Source organism: Parasteatoda tepidariorum, chromosome 9 (genome assembly GCF_982258835.1).
Source record: "Parasteatoda tepidariorum strain Cologne lab strain chromosome 9, Ptep-v5.0, whole genome shotgun sequence".
Lineage (NCBI taxonomy): Eukaryota > Metazoa > Arthropoda > Arachnida > Araneae > Theridiidae > Parasteatoda > Parasteatoda tepidariorum.
Window position 1 is genome coordinate 38,044,130 of NC_141763.1, and position 16,196 is coordinate 38,060,325.

General features: G+C 26.1%; 1 protein-coding gene across 24 annotated transcripts in view; it reads left to right on the forward strand.

Moving 5' to 3' along the window:
• trol (terribly reduced optic lobes) overlaps nucleotides 1-16,196 on the forward strand; it is a 287,076-nt gene that overhangs the window by 223,457 nt on the left and 47,423 nt on the right. For all 24 annotated transcript variants that reach the window (XM_087151601.1, XM_087151610.1, XM_087151613.1 and 21 more), the window contains 10 exons: nucleotides 76-187; nucleotides 1,233-1,358; nucleotides 1,494-1,621; nucleotides 4,513-4,658; nucleotides 7,439-7,512; nucleotides 7,602-7,742; nucleotides 9,026-9,208; nucleotides 11,610-11,702; nucleotides 15,135-15,218; nucleotides 15,885-16,003. In XM_087151601.1, the coding sequence (XP_087007727.1) occupies nucleotides 76-187; nucleotides 1,233-1,358; nucleotides 1,494-1,621; nucleotides 4,513-4,658; nucleotides 7,439-7,512; nucleotides 7,602-7,742; nucleotides 9,026-9,208; nucleotides 11,610-11,702; nucleotides 15,135-15,218; nucleotides 15,885-16,003 (1,206 nt within the window). The remainder of the gene's footprint in view (nucleotides 1-75; nucleotides 188-1,232; nucleotides 1,359-1,493; nucleotides 1,622-4,512; nucleotides 4,659-7,438; nucleotides 7,513-7,601; nucleotides 7,743-9,025; nucleotides 9,209-11,609; nucleotides 11,703-15,134; nucleotides 15,219-15,884; nucleotides 16,004-16,196) is intronic.

Sequence of the window (16,196 nt, forward strand, 5' to 3'; positions counted from 1 at the left end):
AACACAAATAATTAACATGTGTTCTAATATAACATCAAATTGGTTGTTTTTAAAAATTAATATTTTTACTTTTAGTATTCTAAACTTCCGAATTGATTCTGCTTCACTTGCTGATCCCTCAGCTCCTCAAGCTGTCTATGTTGAAAAATGTTCATGTCCTCAAGGCTATACAGGAAATTCTTGTGAGGTAAAAATATTTGGCATATTATTAAACTGATTAACTCCCATATTTATTAAGTCTAGCAAATACTAAAACTCTACGTGAAATCTGTTTACAATGAAAATTGAATTTTAAATTATAAAAATTGTTTTTTTCAAAATTGGTATCGTTTTTCTTGTAAAATACTCATGGTTATTTTAGTATTGCTACTTTTTAAGGGAATAAAGCAATGAAATTGAAAATCTATTTTGCTTGCTAAAATATTTCTTCATTACTACTTGAAATATTTATAAATTAGAAAAAGTTTGTTATACTCTTTGCTTTTAACGCATTGACTAAACCACAATCTGTCATTTAATACTTTCATTGAAAATCTCTTGTAGAATTATTTTGCATAAAATTTATAGAATATGTTACTGTTTTTTGTATGTACTGTTATTTGTTTTGTCATTTAAAAGATTTTAAACATATATATTTTCGTTTTCTGAAGGTGTAAGGCATGAAAAGCATTTCTAGACATTAATCGAGAGCGTCTAGTTTGAAATTCGCATGTTGTAATAAAATAATATTAAAAATATTGGAATTTGAAAATCACCTAAAAAAATACAAATATATATATATATATATATATATATATATATATATATATATACACAACTCCACATATAAATATGAAACAACTTCACATTTTTTAAAAATAGTTTCAGACTTTCTAAGCTCTAAAATTAACTTTTGATGCTAACTCTAGACCAATGTTACTTTGTAACAAATCATTCATCTGAAAGACGATAAATTTAAAATCTCCTTTCTTCTAAGGAGACTAAAATACTTTAAGTCTCCTTTTTTATATCAATCAAACTAGCATAACTTAAAACAATGCTCTATAATTAATTTTTGTAGAGGATGAAATTTACCATTTTCTATCTTTGAAAATGTTAAAGTTTTAAGGTAACACCTGGACTGTTAGGACAGTGGTAGTGTATCAAACAGTTATATAGACAAATGTTTTACTATTTAGTTTTGTTCACATATTGAAATATTTTGTTATCTTATTGAACTCTTTTTCTTCCAGGAATGCTCAGAAGGTTATACCAGAAGAGATACCGGCTCTGGTCTTGGAGACTGTGTACCATCCAGAGTGCCTTGTAATTGTCACGGACACTCTAGCCTTTGTGATCCAGTATCTGGAGAATGCTTGGTGTGTGCCACATTATTTATCTTACCATTTTAATGATACTTAAAATATTTGTTGGAATTATCATTAAGTTAAATTCTATATAATTTTTCTGTATGACATTCCTTAACTTGATATGAAAGTGTCGTGTTCTTCTAGAATTGCCGCCACAACTCGGAAGGACGCCAGTGTGAAAGGTGTAAAAGAGGTTATTTTGGTGATGCCAGGCGGGGAACTCCTGAAGATTGTCAACCCTGTCCTTGCCCATTAATAACTACTCCAAACCAGTATGTATAGATATTTTCTTAACATGTAAAATATTTCTTTGTGATAAGCTTTTGTTTTTAGGTATGTTCTAATAAACAGCTTTAATCTGACATTTGCCCAATGTTTCCAAAAATTTGTTAGGCATTGTATTTTGTAAAGCTGAGTGCAATTTTGGCAAGCTGCATATCCCCCTTGCTTTTTTTCATTTAGTTGCTTATTATAAACATAATAAATGATGCTATAAAATATGTTTTATGTATGTGAACTCAAAACTTTATATTTAATTTAAAGAATTTTCTACTTATTAAGTCTATATGTTTATTTAGTAATTTTTTTTTTTTAAACTTGCGATAACTGAAGTATTCACAACTATGCATTTCAGATGGAAAAAAACTTACTTTCTTTCAATAGACAATAAAAGAACATTAGAAAATTTTTGTATAAAGTAATAAAAGCATATCATGTTTTGAGTGCAGTGTATTTTTACTGGCTAATATGCCATGGCACTTTATCAATTTCCAATTAACTGAACCTCACAATTGGAATTAAGAAATAACTTCATTTCCAAAAGAAATTTATTCTACTTTAATTGATATGTAATTATTTACCTTTAAACCATTCTTTTCTTAACATGAGAAAGGCAAAGTTCAACCTACAAAATTAGTCACCACGGATTTATTGAGACTGTCTTTAAAAATGCACATATTTGCAATGGAAATTAAATATAAGATCAAACATTGCAATAGGTTTACATCAATCGAGCATATTTTGATTTAATATATTTTGATGCATGTTTTAGCAACAAAAAAAAAAAAAAAATAAATACAAATATGAAATTTCAAATTAATATGTTTTTAATTTTGATTCTATTATGACTCATTTTTGTTTTCTTGAATATGCAGTATATTTTAAATTTGGATTATAAATCCTTGGAAATAGTACTTACGCAAGTTATAAGTATTCTGTTACACTTCTCTAACTTAAAAATAAAATAACTATGAAATGTAAATTCTGTCATCATTCATTTGTGCATGTTTTACTGTTAAGTAATAATTTCTACATGGACAATAGTTGTTTCTTAATTTGTTACTAAGTAAAATAAGTCAGAAATTACTATAAAAAAGCTATTTTAGGTAATTGATTTGATTGCTTATTGAAATTACTGATTTGATTATAACAAGTACTGATCTGAATATTAAAATTACTGATTTGATTACTAAAATAGCTACACTAAGTGGCTATTGGCATTAATTTTGAGTTTATTCTTAGTAATTGATTTGGCACATTTGTTTAATTTTCAATATTTTTTAGACAATGTGCTTGATTGCAATTTTTTATATTTAATGATAGCCATTTTGAATTAATGCATTGCTTTTTTAAAATCATGTCCACAATTTCTTTGGTCAATACATGGTCTCTATATAGATTCAGCTATTTTTGCTGCATTCTGTTCTCTTAGGGACTGATTTTCTAGAATTATGTTTAAATGAAAGGAAAAATTGTTTTTTTAAATTCTAATGTGAAAGTTAAATTATTTATTTATATTGAATATATAGTAAAGAATATATTATTGCTTCCAATTTATCAAACCACAGTCATAAAATAAATTTTGTGTAATAATCAAGATTAGTGTAAAATATTCTAACTTTATAAAGTAAAAATATTTTCTTCCTTATATTATGTCAGTCTTTTGGATACCAGAAGTGATGGCTTGCTATCAGAATGGTAATAATGTAAAGAAGTTATTTTAATCTGTGTCAAAAGCATGATAATTGTTTATTGTAAACAAGGCATGTTTTCTGTAACCGTCTATACATATGTGTACTTAAATTTCTGACAAGCTATATTCATAATATACCTAATAGGATTTAGAAAATATACCCGAGTTTCTTTCCATTTAGTAATATATGCTGAAATATTATGTAAGAGCTTATAAAAATTTTATTTCATAAACAAGGAAATATTGATGAATACCTATAAATTAAGCAGAAAATAAATATGCATTTATTGTACTTATACTTGTCTTGCAGCTGTATATATTGCATGATACAGACCAGATTTATTGAAAAAACTAGGATTGCATGATTATGTATGTTTGTATGAATATGACTTGCACTTAGATATAGATTAATTTTGTAAATTTGTTTTATGTTAGTTTAATTTTAATCTTAAACATTTTAATTTTTATTGCATTACTTCCCTTAGTAATAGAGAAGTTATCTGATTATTGTGTGCTGGATAATTACAAAGTATTTTCTAAATCCTGAACTCTGTACTTTTTTTAATTTCTTTTTTTATGAGTTTATACTCATCGAATTCATTAAAAATAACATAATATAAATAATAACTGCTGATCAGGGCGCGATTTCATCCACTAGCAGACTAATCATAATGAAATTAATTGAGAAAAAAAACCATGTTGATCCTCATTCTTTTTCAAAAGTACATTTGCAATTGAACTTCTTTTTTGATTTATTCTATGCATCTGTGGTTTCGAATTCATTTCCAAACTGAAACTCTAAAACTATATAAAGGTTAAAAATGTACAGCTAGGATGTTTAGAAAAGACTCTGTATTCGAAGCAGTAATTATAGAATACCCTTTCACATTCTAGTTTATACGTAATTCCTATTTCATTTTCATGTGATTACTAATTTTATATAGTGTTCCCATTTTAATTTGCATGTCTGTAGAATAATGTGTGAAATTTAAAATTAATCTATGCACTTAAAGTTTTCTGGAGATTAAACATATTGGGATCCAATGTTCCCTCTTGACATTAAAATTTCTTTAGTGTTAATGAAGGAAAATCAAAATATCCATGATTTATTTTAAATCTTGAGTCTTCCCCAATTATTTTTTAATACAAGGTTTTCTTTACCAGTAAATTATCTGTGTGTCACCCTTCTAGGTTTTCACCTACTTGTGTTTTAGACACTGATGGGCAAGTTACTTGTGATGCTTGCCCTATTGGTTATGAAGGAAGACGCTGTGAGAGATGTGGACCTGGATATGATGGCAATCCAAACGTTCCTGGTGGAAGCTGTAGAGTTCATGGTATGTAAACTTCATGCTGGAGTCAAACCATTCCACAGTGGGCCAGAAGACCATGATCTTTGGCCAAAAGTCAAAACTTAAATTTCAACTAAAATATGTTTAGGCAGCTTTAATATTGCCCAAATTAAGTATTCATAATCATTCCAAATATTATAATTTACTTTTGGAACGACAAGAGTACAATGTAGTGAAAAATATGTTAAAAAAAATTTTTTTTAATTTATATTTCAGAAATATATGTAGGAATTTCACCTTTCTGTTACATTTTTATCAGAGTAATTAGTCTGAAATTATAGTAAAAATTTTCAATTTGTTGGATTAGTTAATACTCTTGACAAACTTATAGTTTATATCTTATCATTTGACATTTTACAATGTTTGAATCACTTTAGAAACTTATCTCCAAAAAGTTCCACGAGGTAATTAGCTAAACTTTTTTTGTTGTCTTCTTTGATGTTTCTTCTTTCGAAAAAACCTGTCCCATTTTGCCCATATTGCAAAGGTGGACTAAATATACCGAAAAACAAAAATTATGCTTTTTTTCATGTTTTCGCGTTATTGTGTAATTAATTTGCGTTATTTTGTAATATTACTTCGGAAATATAATTTGCTTTTCATTTTTAATATAAAATTACGAAAATTATATTTTCATTGCTATATTTAATTATTTAAACGTACTATATTAATTATTTTTATTTTTGCTCGCAATATTTCAGCCACCATCTTGTTTTTTTTGTTGGTATTTTTAGTGTATTTCAAAATTTCAACTATGAATTCAATTTACCAGCTCATGAAAACCCTAAATAAAACCCCCCAAATTTTGAAACAAATGTTATTGAATCACTAATTTGGCCCCAGAACCTTGGATGCTGGCCCACTGTGCATTCTAACAATTTCTTGCTACAATATTGCCCCTTCAACAAAGATTTAATCAGTGGTTAGAAAAATATTATTTTTGTAATTAACTACAAACTACAGGGTTCCTATGGGTCAGGCAGAACAGAGAAAACCTGCACTTGTCAGGGAATTTTATTTTAACTCCATAAATCAGGGAATAGTCAAAGAAAATTGCAATTTTTTTTACAAAATTCTGGAAAATAACCAGTCTTAAGATTGTCAGTAGTAATAATTAGTTATTGAGATTCGAGTTAAATAATTATAAAAATCTATTACAATTGTTTGTTGTAAAAATTTCATAATTTAGTCAAACTGAAATGTTTCCATCCTCATTTAATGATATCTAATACTATGCATTCCAAATAAAAGAATCAAAGTTTTCTGATGAAAAATTGTTTAGTATGGATAAAATATGGAATGGGTTTTCATTAAAATTTACCTGAAATACCTGGAAAAGGCAGAGATTTTTTTTTCTGAAATTGAGTGGGAACCCTGAAACTACTTTTTACACAAACTATTTAGTCGCCACTTCACTAATTTTAGAAGGCGAACTTTGTTGGAGAAATTAGCATATTTAAACATAAGGAAGTCTCATTTATATGAACCAGTTTGTTAAACTAATTTTTACGAAGTTGTTCATTTCATCTTGCTTTTTATGCCTTTCTTGACAGAGAATTATTTAAATATTAATAAATTATCAAATATTTTCAATTTTGTTAAGTGTTTAATGTTCTTTTATTTCTTCTAAGATATTAAATACATCAAAAATTACAAGGAATATATGTTCTCTTCCATTGAAATAACATCAATTAATGAGAAATTAGCATATTTAAACATGAGGAATTATTATTTGTATGAATCAGTTTGTTAAACCAATTCTTATAAATTTGTTCTTCTCACCTTTCTTTTTATGCCTTTCTTGACAGGGAATTTACGAAATGCTAAGAAATTATCAAATATTTTCAATTTTGTTAAGTATTTAATGCTCTTCTAAAAAATTAAGTACATTGAAAATTACAAAGAAAATATGTTCACTTCCATTAAAATCATAATACTTTTTCATGAGTGTACATTCACATTTGAAGGTAATAAATTAGCCATAATTCCCAATAACTAGTTTAAATATTAGTAATACATAATTTGCAATTCTCATTGTGTCGATTGATGGCCCCTTGAAGATTTGATTCAGATTTAAAAAATTTGTTGCATTTGAATACTACCTACTACACTACTTAGTACTAGTAAGTAGTTCACTACACTACTTACTACAAAAAAATAGCGACTACAGTTGTCTCGCTACTAATAGTGTACTACTTCCAACCAATGGATTTAATGTATATAAAAACTAGTAAGTAAACGAGTACATCTCTAACATTTGAATTTTTTACATTTAGAGTAGTACAACATGTTTATATTACAGTACGACATTACGGTTTGTACAACATTAGTTTACATTAGTTCAACACTAGGTCTAAAAGAGATTACAAATTCTTTACTTAGCTTTTCAGTCAAAATAAAACTAATGAAATTAAAAAATTTTAAACATGCTCCATTTATTAAATTAATTTTTTTCATGTACAGAAATTACATGAATCTTTTAATTTTTTTTGCTTTCAATTTTTGTGTTTATTGCACTTCTAATAAATTCTATATCAATTCTATATCAAAAGTATTGTTTTGAATTAGGTTTGATATTTTTTGTGTTTGATAATTCTTAGCTTTAAATCTATATGATTTTTCAAAATTATCATAAATAAATCAGATTTATTTTAACTGAATTAATTTTTGCAATTTTGTTTTTAAGAGTAAGAAATTGCCATGATTGCAATATACTTATACTTACTACTTAAAACTTTTATTAAAAATTGTATTTATTTTTAAAGGAGGGTTGCAATGTGACCCTGTTGGAAGTTTAACTCCTGATCCAAGTAGAAATACTGGACTTTGCCAGTGCAAAGTAAGCATTTCAAGTATCTTAAATTATAATAATATATTGTTGTTTTTTTTTCAAACAATTTGCAATTTTAATTTTAAACCTTGTTTCAGCATCAAGTAACTGGTGCTCGATGTGATCAATGTAAGCCACACACATTCCATTTAAATTCAGATTCACCTCTTGGCTGCATTGATTGTTTCTGTATGGGAATCACTGAAACTTGCTCTTCCAGCAGTTGGTATCGTGATGAGGTGATTTATCATTATGATTATTGATTATTTTTATTGAATTATGATTACTGTTTATTGAATTATAATTATTGATTTATGATTATTGATTTATGAATATTGATTTATGATTATTGATTTATGATTATTGATTTATGATTATTGATTTATGATTATTGATTTATGATTATTGATTATTGAATTATGATTATTGATTTATGATTATTGAATTATGATTATTGATTTATGATTATTGATTATGATTATTTCTGATACTTTCTCTTCCAGCTGTTAATATCATGATGAGGTAATTTATCATTACCTAACTTTAACAGATATTCTTTTATTAGAAGTGCAATTCTATTTATGATTATTTTTTACTTTTGTAAATATCTTTTTTTCATGTGTATTAAAAAACATTAGTTAAAATATTATTTAGAAAAATCTTGTAAGAAACAGTCAAGTTTTTTTTATTGCTAGACTATATAAATGGGAAACAAGAGTCTCTTATTTATGTAAGAGGTACCATAATTTTTAAAATGAACTGGCTTATGAAAATAACTCTTTCAACAGTTGGTGTCGTGATAAGATATTTTTAATGCTTCCTTGTTCAATCAAAGTGCATATTGTATTCCTAACTTATATTTTTCATATTTAGCTCTATGTAACTCTTAATTATGAAATAATTTATTTTTTAAATATGTTACGTTATCACACAGCTAGCATTTTAATTTCTGATAAAACTATAAAAAAATGCAGTTTGTCCAAAAAGAGGATAGGATATTACTACTTTGTGCTACTTATAATAAGCAAAAATGTGAATAAAGCACACTTGAAAATATAGAAAAGGACATATAGTTTTGATTCTGTAAATAAGAATCTTCCTCAGTGTCTAAAAACCAAGTACACTTTTTGTCTTAAAAAAAAATGTACTAACTTATTGCATATTTAATAAGTAAACAAATACTCCAATATTTAATGAGTAAATAATATTTAGTGGTGTGTATTTTGAATGCATAGAAAAATTAAAATAATACCTGAAATGATTTATTCAATTAAAAGTTTTTTTTCACCATCTCTTGTGATTGGCAAAAATTTGTATTAGATTAAGTTATAACTCTTTTCAATCTTGCTAAAAAAACAATTACATTGCTAACATCTGAATAATATTAATATTTTATGCTTAATGGTGATAAAAAATCTGCATTGTGCATATTCCTCATTTATCCCCGATATACATTTATATAAGATTCATACTTTCTTAAATCATAGTCATCAAATCATTGTACATTCTTTTCACATTTCAGCTCATGTTAAGTTTTACTGGTAGTAACGAAGGAGTCTCTTTGACCAATATTCTAAGGAGCTATAACATAAATCAAAACCTTCTAGTTGATTCTCGTAACAAGGAACTAGTTTTTAGAAATTTTGCAACTCAACCTACTCAAACATATTACTGGAAAATGCCTCAATCATTCCTTGGTGATAAGGTAAAAAGTAGTCTTCTTTTTTTATTTATTTTTTTACCCACTGGCTGTTCTTCATGTACGCGTAATCCAAATTTTTTATCCTCTCAAATGGTTCTACATGCAAAAAAAATGCACTTAATTTTCTATTAACAGATAGTCTAGCACATAGAGAAAACCTCTGATTTTATAGTACTGAAACACCTCTATTTCTCATAACAAATAAGAGAAAAATGGCCATTTACACCTCAATTTTCTGAATAGAGAGTAAAATTAGAATGAACCATTCAGGGTTGATTGTGCTCCGGAAAAAGTACGGATTTCCGGATCTTTCGTTGACTGTGATCCGCAAGTTTCCGGAGATCGAAGGTCCAGACGTTTCACAATATCATTGATCACAGAAGTTTCTGGAAATCAAATTTTCAAAGGTGGAACTTAAAAACGCAGTTTATTTTATTTGTTTGCAAGGAAGAGACAGAGAGATACTTTATAAGCTTATATTCATGATTAATATTCATTTTTTATCAGTTAATAGTTGTTATAATCATAAACTCAAGAAAGAAAGACATATTTGTAAATTTTAATTACTTCTCCAGGTTATCATAGGTATGTGTAATTGGTATAGGTATGTGTAAAATTTAAATATATTTGAAATAAACTAAGAAATATTGAGAAAAAGGAAAAAAACCTTATTTAAATGTTTTTTAATTTAAACTGTTTTTTTTTTTTTTTTTAAACTCAAGAAATTTTCTGGAATTTTGATTTGGACTCACAATCACCCCTGACCATTTGCATTGGATGTGTGGTATTGCTTTTATGATGTTTTGTCACTTTTATATATATGTGGTATTGCTTTTACGATGTTTTGTTACTTTTATCTTTGCTGCACTGCTATAAATACTTTAAAGTTTTAGTTTCTCTTTCATAAGTTTTCACCTGCCCTTTTCTGCCATACTTAATTGCTTATGTTTGCTAATAAATAATATATAAATAACAGTATCTATAAATACTACCACATAACCAAATATTAATTTAAGAGTCTGCCCATCCTGGTCACGGCACCAAAAATATATGTGGTGATGTTCAGTTCATCACCACACACATTAAGATAAGAATACAAATGAATAACAATTAAAAATAATATACTCTTAAGTAAGAGAACAAGATCATTAGAATGATCACTAATTACAAAGTGTTAAAACTATTTATTTAATATAGATCATTTAAGATATTTAGAGTTACAAATTTTGTTCCAGCAAGGCATTCACTCCAATTAATAATAGGTACATAAAAATTTTAACATTGAATTATACATTATGAAGCTGCACTGCTAATTAATAAATAAATAAAAAAATAATTATGGGGTGATAGAAAATTTTATAATATAAGTTAGCTGTTGAGGATCCTCATATCTTTGTATCTTAACCTCAGCTCTCCAAAAAACCATGTGTGTCCTTGCCTTTTTTCTCACCTCCTCTAACCAAGCCCCCAAAGCATACTCAACTCTTATTGGCTGTTACCACCATCACAAAATAAGTAGGGCTATACTTGCTATTTCTTTTTTATTTTTATTTTTGGCTAAATTATTTAAGGGCAGAAAAGGGCAGGTGAAAACTTATGAAAGAGAAACTAAAACTTTAAAGTAATTATAGCAGTGCAGCAAAGATAAAAGTAACAAAACATCATAAAAGCAATACCACATATATATAAAAGTAACAAAACATCATAAAAGCTATACCACAGATGTTTGAAAAATATTTGTGGTCATTTCAGACACATCTGTATAAAAGTTTTACATCTGTAAAAATATCTGTATTAAACATTTAGAAGTAGTAAAAATGAAATTGTTAAAACTAGCAGTGGGTTGAAATTCTTTTATTATATTTTGCTATGTGTGAAGATAAATGTAATTAGTTTATAGTTTTCATTCGATGAACTCTGCAGTCACTTAAATATGGTTTGATTAAACAGTTTATGTTTTGCCTATTTACTATTTTTCGTTATTTATCTTACCAATATTTTGTGCATTGAGTTCAATTATCTTTCTAAGCATTTGAAGTACTAAAAAATATTTAATTAAAAATTACTGAAAAGTGAATTTAGTTAAATTTTTGGCTTTATAATTAAGAATATCTATAATTAGATATGCATTAAAATTGTGCTTTAAAAGTGATATCATTAACTAAATAGCTTCTATAAATTTCATCAGTATTTGATAACTAAGTTTTGTAAAATTTTTGAGCTAAAAAGGCACATCATATTTTTATTTAAAATATTAAATTTGTGTCATAAATAAGTTGATACATATCTATTTTATTTTTCCTATGAGTATTTTAAAAAAATATAATTGATTGCGTTTATTATCTTGAAAGATTTTGATTCATTTGTTTTTCTAGTTTTTATAATTGAATGTTTATAATTCCAGGTCACTGCATATGGAGGGAGACTGAATTATACTGTTATGTATATTCCTGGAAGTCGAGCAGATCCTAACATTGATCCAGATGTTCAGATAATGGTTAACTCATGTTTTTTATACTTGTTTATTGAAAACTATCATAATTTAAATTATTTCATTTAGTTTAAAAGTCTGCTGAATCATTTTTAATATAAAATATTACGATCTAGCCTATTTAAGATCTTTATAGTTTAGTTTTTTATTATTTTTGCATTTTATCTTTCAAAAAAAGTTGTTGTGCATTATTTAGTATTTACATTAAAAAAGACTCAGAAGTTTGATTCTAATATTTATATCATTGCTTACATCCCTCAGCTTAAACTTTGCTATGATGTAAATCTACTTGATTAATTATAATTGTTTTTATTTTAATTTGATATTTTGAGCCATTGCAACAAATAAGTTTTAAACAAATAAGTTGATATTATCTGAAATAATGACACAAACTTTTCTTTGTCTTGTTTATTGTCTTATTAACAACCTTATTTTTTGATATTATATCTTCTCTTAATATTAACTATGAATTTTATGTTTAAAAATTTGTTCGAACAACTAGTCTAATAATTTAAAATATTAACTCAGTATACAAAAACGATGAAAAGGAAAAGAATGTTTGAAAGTTGTTTATTTCTAAATAATAATAAAAAAATTATGTGCAAACTATTTGGGTATTCTTGTATACAACACATGTAGAATTTAATTATATTTAAAAAAAAAAATTTTTTTTACATAAAAAAGAATATGTAATACACTACCGGTCAAAAGTTTGCGAAAATTTTGAAATCTACAAAAAAAAGTTCTAAATTCAAATGTTCATAGAACTGCGAAAAATCATTTAAATGGCATGAAAATTTGATATGTTCTAAGATGAACTCTTTACAGTTAGTTACATATGATCAAATTGCAATACTTTGTTTTTTGCGAACTGAATCCAGCTTTTCATCATGAGTTGTTTTTATGGTGAAAAAAGTTGTTAAGTTTGAACACTTGCCAAACTTGCAAAAAAAAATTTTTTGTACTTTCTGTTAATAGAAAATACTTATTTGAACAGTTCTATGTAAGTCCTCAAAATTTCAAATCGATTTGATTTTTTTTGTCGAAGTTATAGAATTTTGAAAAACATGTGTACTTTTCTCGATTTTTAAGCATTCCACATTTGCGGTCCTTTGGTCTATACATCTTCGACCAAAGAACTTTTTAATTTTAATGTTTTCTATATTTTCAAATAATTCATATTGATTATAAAACAAATATTCTTATTTATTATTGTAATTATTGTTACTACAAGGAACTTATTATGAATATAATTAAAACAATATCTCGTAGATGTCACATTTCATCTAAAATTTGTTTGTTCTTGCAAACGATGCTCTGATATTTGAATCGAAGTCAGTTATGCGACATTTTACAACAGGAATGGAACTCTATATCAATTGAAGTGATTAATGGTTTATTAGAACGAATGCTATGCATATGTAAGACTATAATAAAAGCAAAAGGTGGATGGTTCGAGGAATCTAAGATTTAAATGTTAATTTATTTAATTACAAAATACGAATAAGAATATGTTAAATATTTGACCTGTTGTAAATAAAATAGTTTAATAAAAATGCAAATTTTTTATACTATTGTTATTATTTTTTTAGAATTATTTATGTAATTATTGTTATAACTTTTTAATTTAATTTAATATAAAGTAAAAATATCACAACAAAACTAATACAGGTAAGCAATAAATATAAACAATAAATATAAACAATAATAATTACAATAATGAATAAGAGTATTTGTTTTATGATAAATATTAATTATTTGAAAATATAGAAACATAAAAATTAAAAAGTTCTTTGATAGAAGATGTATAGACCAGAAGACTGCATATGTGGAATGCTCAAAAATCGAGAGAAGTACACATGTTTTTCAAAATTCTATAACTTCGTCAAAAAAAAAATCGAATCGATTTGAAATTTTGAGGGCTTACATAGAACTGTTCAAATAACTATTTTCTATTAACAGAAAGTACAAAAAATATTTTTTGCAAGTTTGGCAAGTGTTCAAACTTAACAACTTTTTTCACCATAAAAACAATCCGTGATGAAAAGCTGTATTCAGTTCGCAAAAAACAAAGTATTGCAATTTGATCATATGTAACTAACAGTAGAGGGTTCACTTCAGAACATATCAAATTTTCATGCCATTTGAATGATTTTTCGCAGTTCTATGAACATTTGAATTTAGGCCTTTTCTTTGCAGATTTAAAAATTTTCGCAAACTTTTGACCGGTAGTGTATGTCAATAAATCCATCTTAATCGATCAAAATCACATGCATTTCCTTGTACTTTGTATAAGTTTGGAAAAAGAGATTTTGATTTTTCTGACTTTATGTATAAAAATTGCCAAATATATTTGATCATGTATATAACTAGTTTGGTAGTGTAAGCCCTCTAGCACGGCAGTTGCAGATTATTTTTCATTTGAAATTTCGAAAAGAAATGAAAATTCTTGCAAGACGTGTGCAGTTTATACATAAAATGCTGAGAAAAAAGTATCAAAAAGTTTTTTTTTCTATCATCATTGGGGGCCAATTATAAATTATCTCTTCATTTTTCAAAATCTGAATACCCATAACAATCAATTTGGTTAAGTTTTCAAAACGATTACAGTTTTTTCCAAAGAAATTTTTGCAGAGATAATGCAACAGTTTGTCTGCAAAGGAAATCTTCAGTGATAATGCAGAAATTTGTCTGCGGCAAAACTTGGCTGGAATCCTTGTATAATCTTTGCAAAAAAAAAAAAAAAAAATGGAAATATCGTAGAATACTCTGCAATGTGCTTCTGATTCATAGGTTTTTATAATGTTAATTGGCCCTGAAAGTAGACACAAAAATATTCACAAATTTTTAAAATATGCCCTGATTGAATAATATGGTGTTTAATGTTAATATTTTAAATATGTTTTTGCAACTATAGCATTTTAATAATATACCTAAAATTGTAAACAATGTTATTCTTTATTTCAGATAAATGCTTTGACTAAGATTTTATCCCACCTTTCCCATTAAGTGTTATTTCATAAGTTTTAAACTAAATTTAAACAACATACATTTCTTGTGTATGATTTTCATTTACTTTACTATTGTGAATGCAAATTTTGCTCTAAATGTTTCTGGTTGAACCTAGATGTCAAAATAGTCTGAAAATAATTTATCTGGAGTGGTGTTATTATACTGGTATCCTTTATTGAATTAAGTTTGAGCTTAATTTAATCGGTATAATTTTTTTCTATGCTTTAAATATAGATTTTTTGAATTATATAAATTGAATTTTTTAGATTTTAGAATTAAAAATAAAAGCTATCCTTAAAGTATACAAAAATCTTTGTGAATACGGAAATACACTATGACTTGTACTAAATAAATAATGATAATTTTATGAATACATTTTATGAGAAGAATACTGCTCTAATTTATAATGTATTTATTTCCTTTTAGGGCAACGGCATTGTACTAGTTTATAGGCATCCAGAACTGATTCGCCCTTCATCCTTACATTCCATTTCAATACGAATGTATGAGGTAATTGTTTATTTAGATATTCAAGCAAACATTAAAGCAGGAAAAAGTAATAAAATATATGTGTGTTTGTAAGACAGTTTTTGTAAATTGGATTCATTTTCTGATTAAATTGTTTATTTGTATTTTTATTAAACATTTGTAAGTGTATTGAAAAGTTGCAATAGTTTTATAAAACAATAAGTATTACTTTATGTATTCGAAAATAGTGAGGTTTTTTTGACTTTCATTTTTGAACTGGAAAAAAACGAGCAACATATTTTCCATGTCAATGTTTTTCATGAGTATAATAATTTGATTATACTAATAAAATATTTATACTAATAAATATTTAATTTAAAAGCACCTGTAATACCTTTAAAATTACATTTTGGAGTGGATGATATGCATTTGTTTTAATTATTTTAATAATCCAAAATTTCTATCAAATAACTAACTAGAACCATTTACTCAAAATCTTCTTTAAAAAAATCACTTAAGTCTTCAGTTATAAATTCTAGAATTGCTACATCATCTATTTAGATAGTGATTCTATTTATAATGTCTTCTTGAAATTAACTTTTCAATTTCAACTTATTTCTATGAAATAGTGCACTATGTATGACTTTATTTTTTATTAGCTCTTATCTTTATTTTCTTGAATTAATAGTTTTCTTTTGAAACTTTCAGACATCTTGGCTTAGATCTGATGGTCAACCTGCAACAAGGGAACATCTCTTAATGACTTTGGCTGATTTAGATGCTATCTTAATAAAAGCTACATATACTGGCGGAACAACATCAGCTAGGTAAAAAAAATACTAGATTCCATATATCATATGTAATATTGTTATTATCCAAACTAAGTAATAACTGCATTATGCCTATAATGAATATTGCAAGATCTTGTTACAAATTTAGACGCTTTAAATGTTTTAGATCTGTAATGCTAGATACCTTTATTATGTGGAAAATTATAATGTAACATTTGAATTATTAATT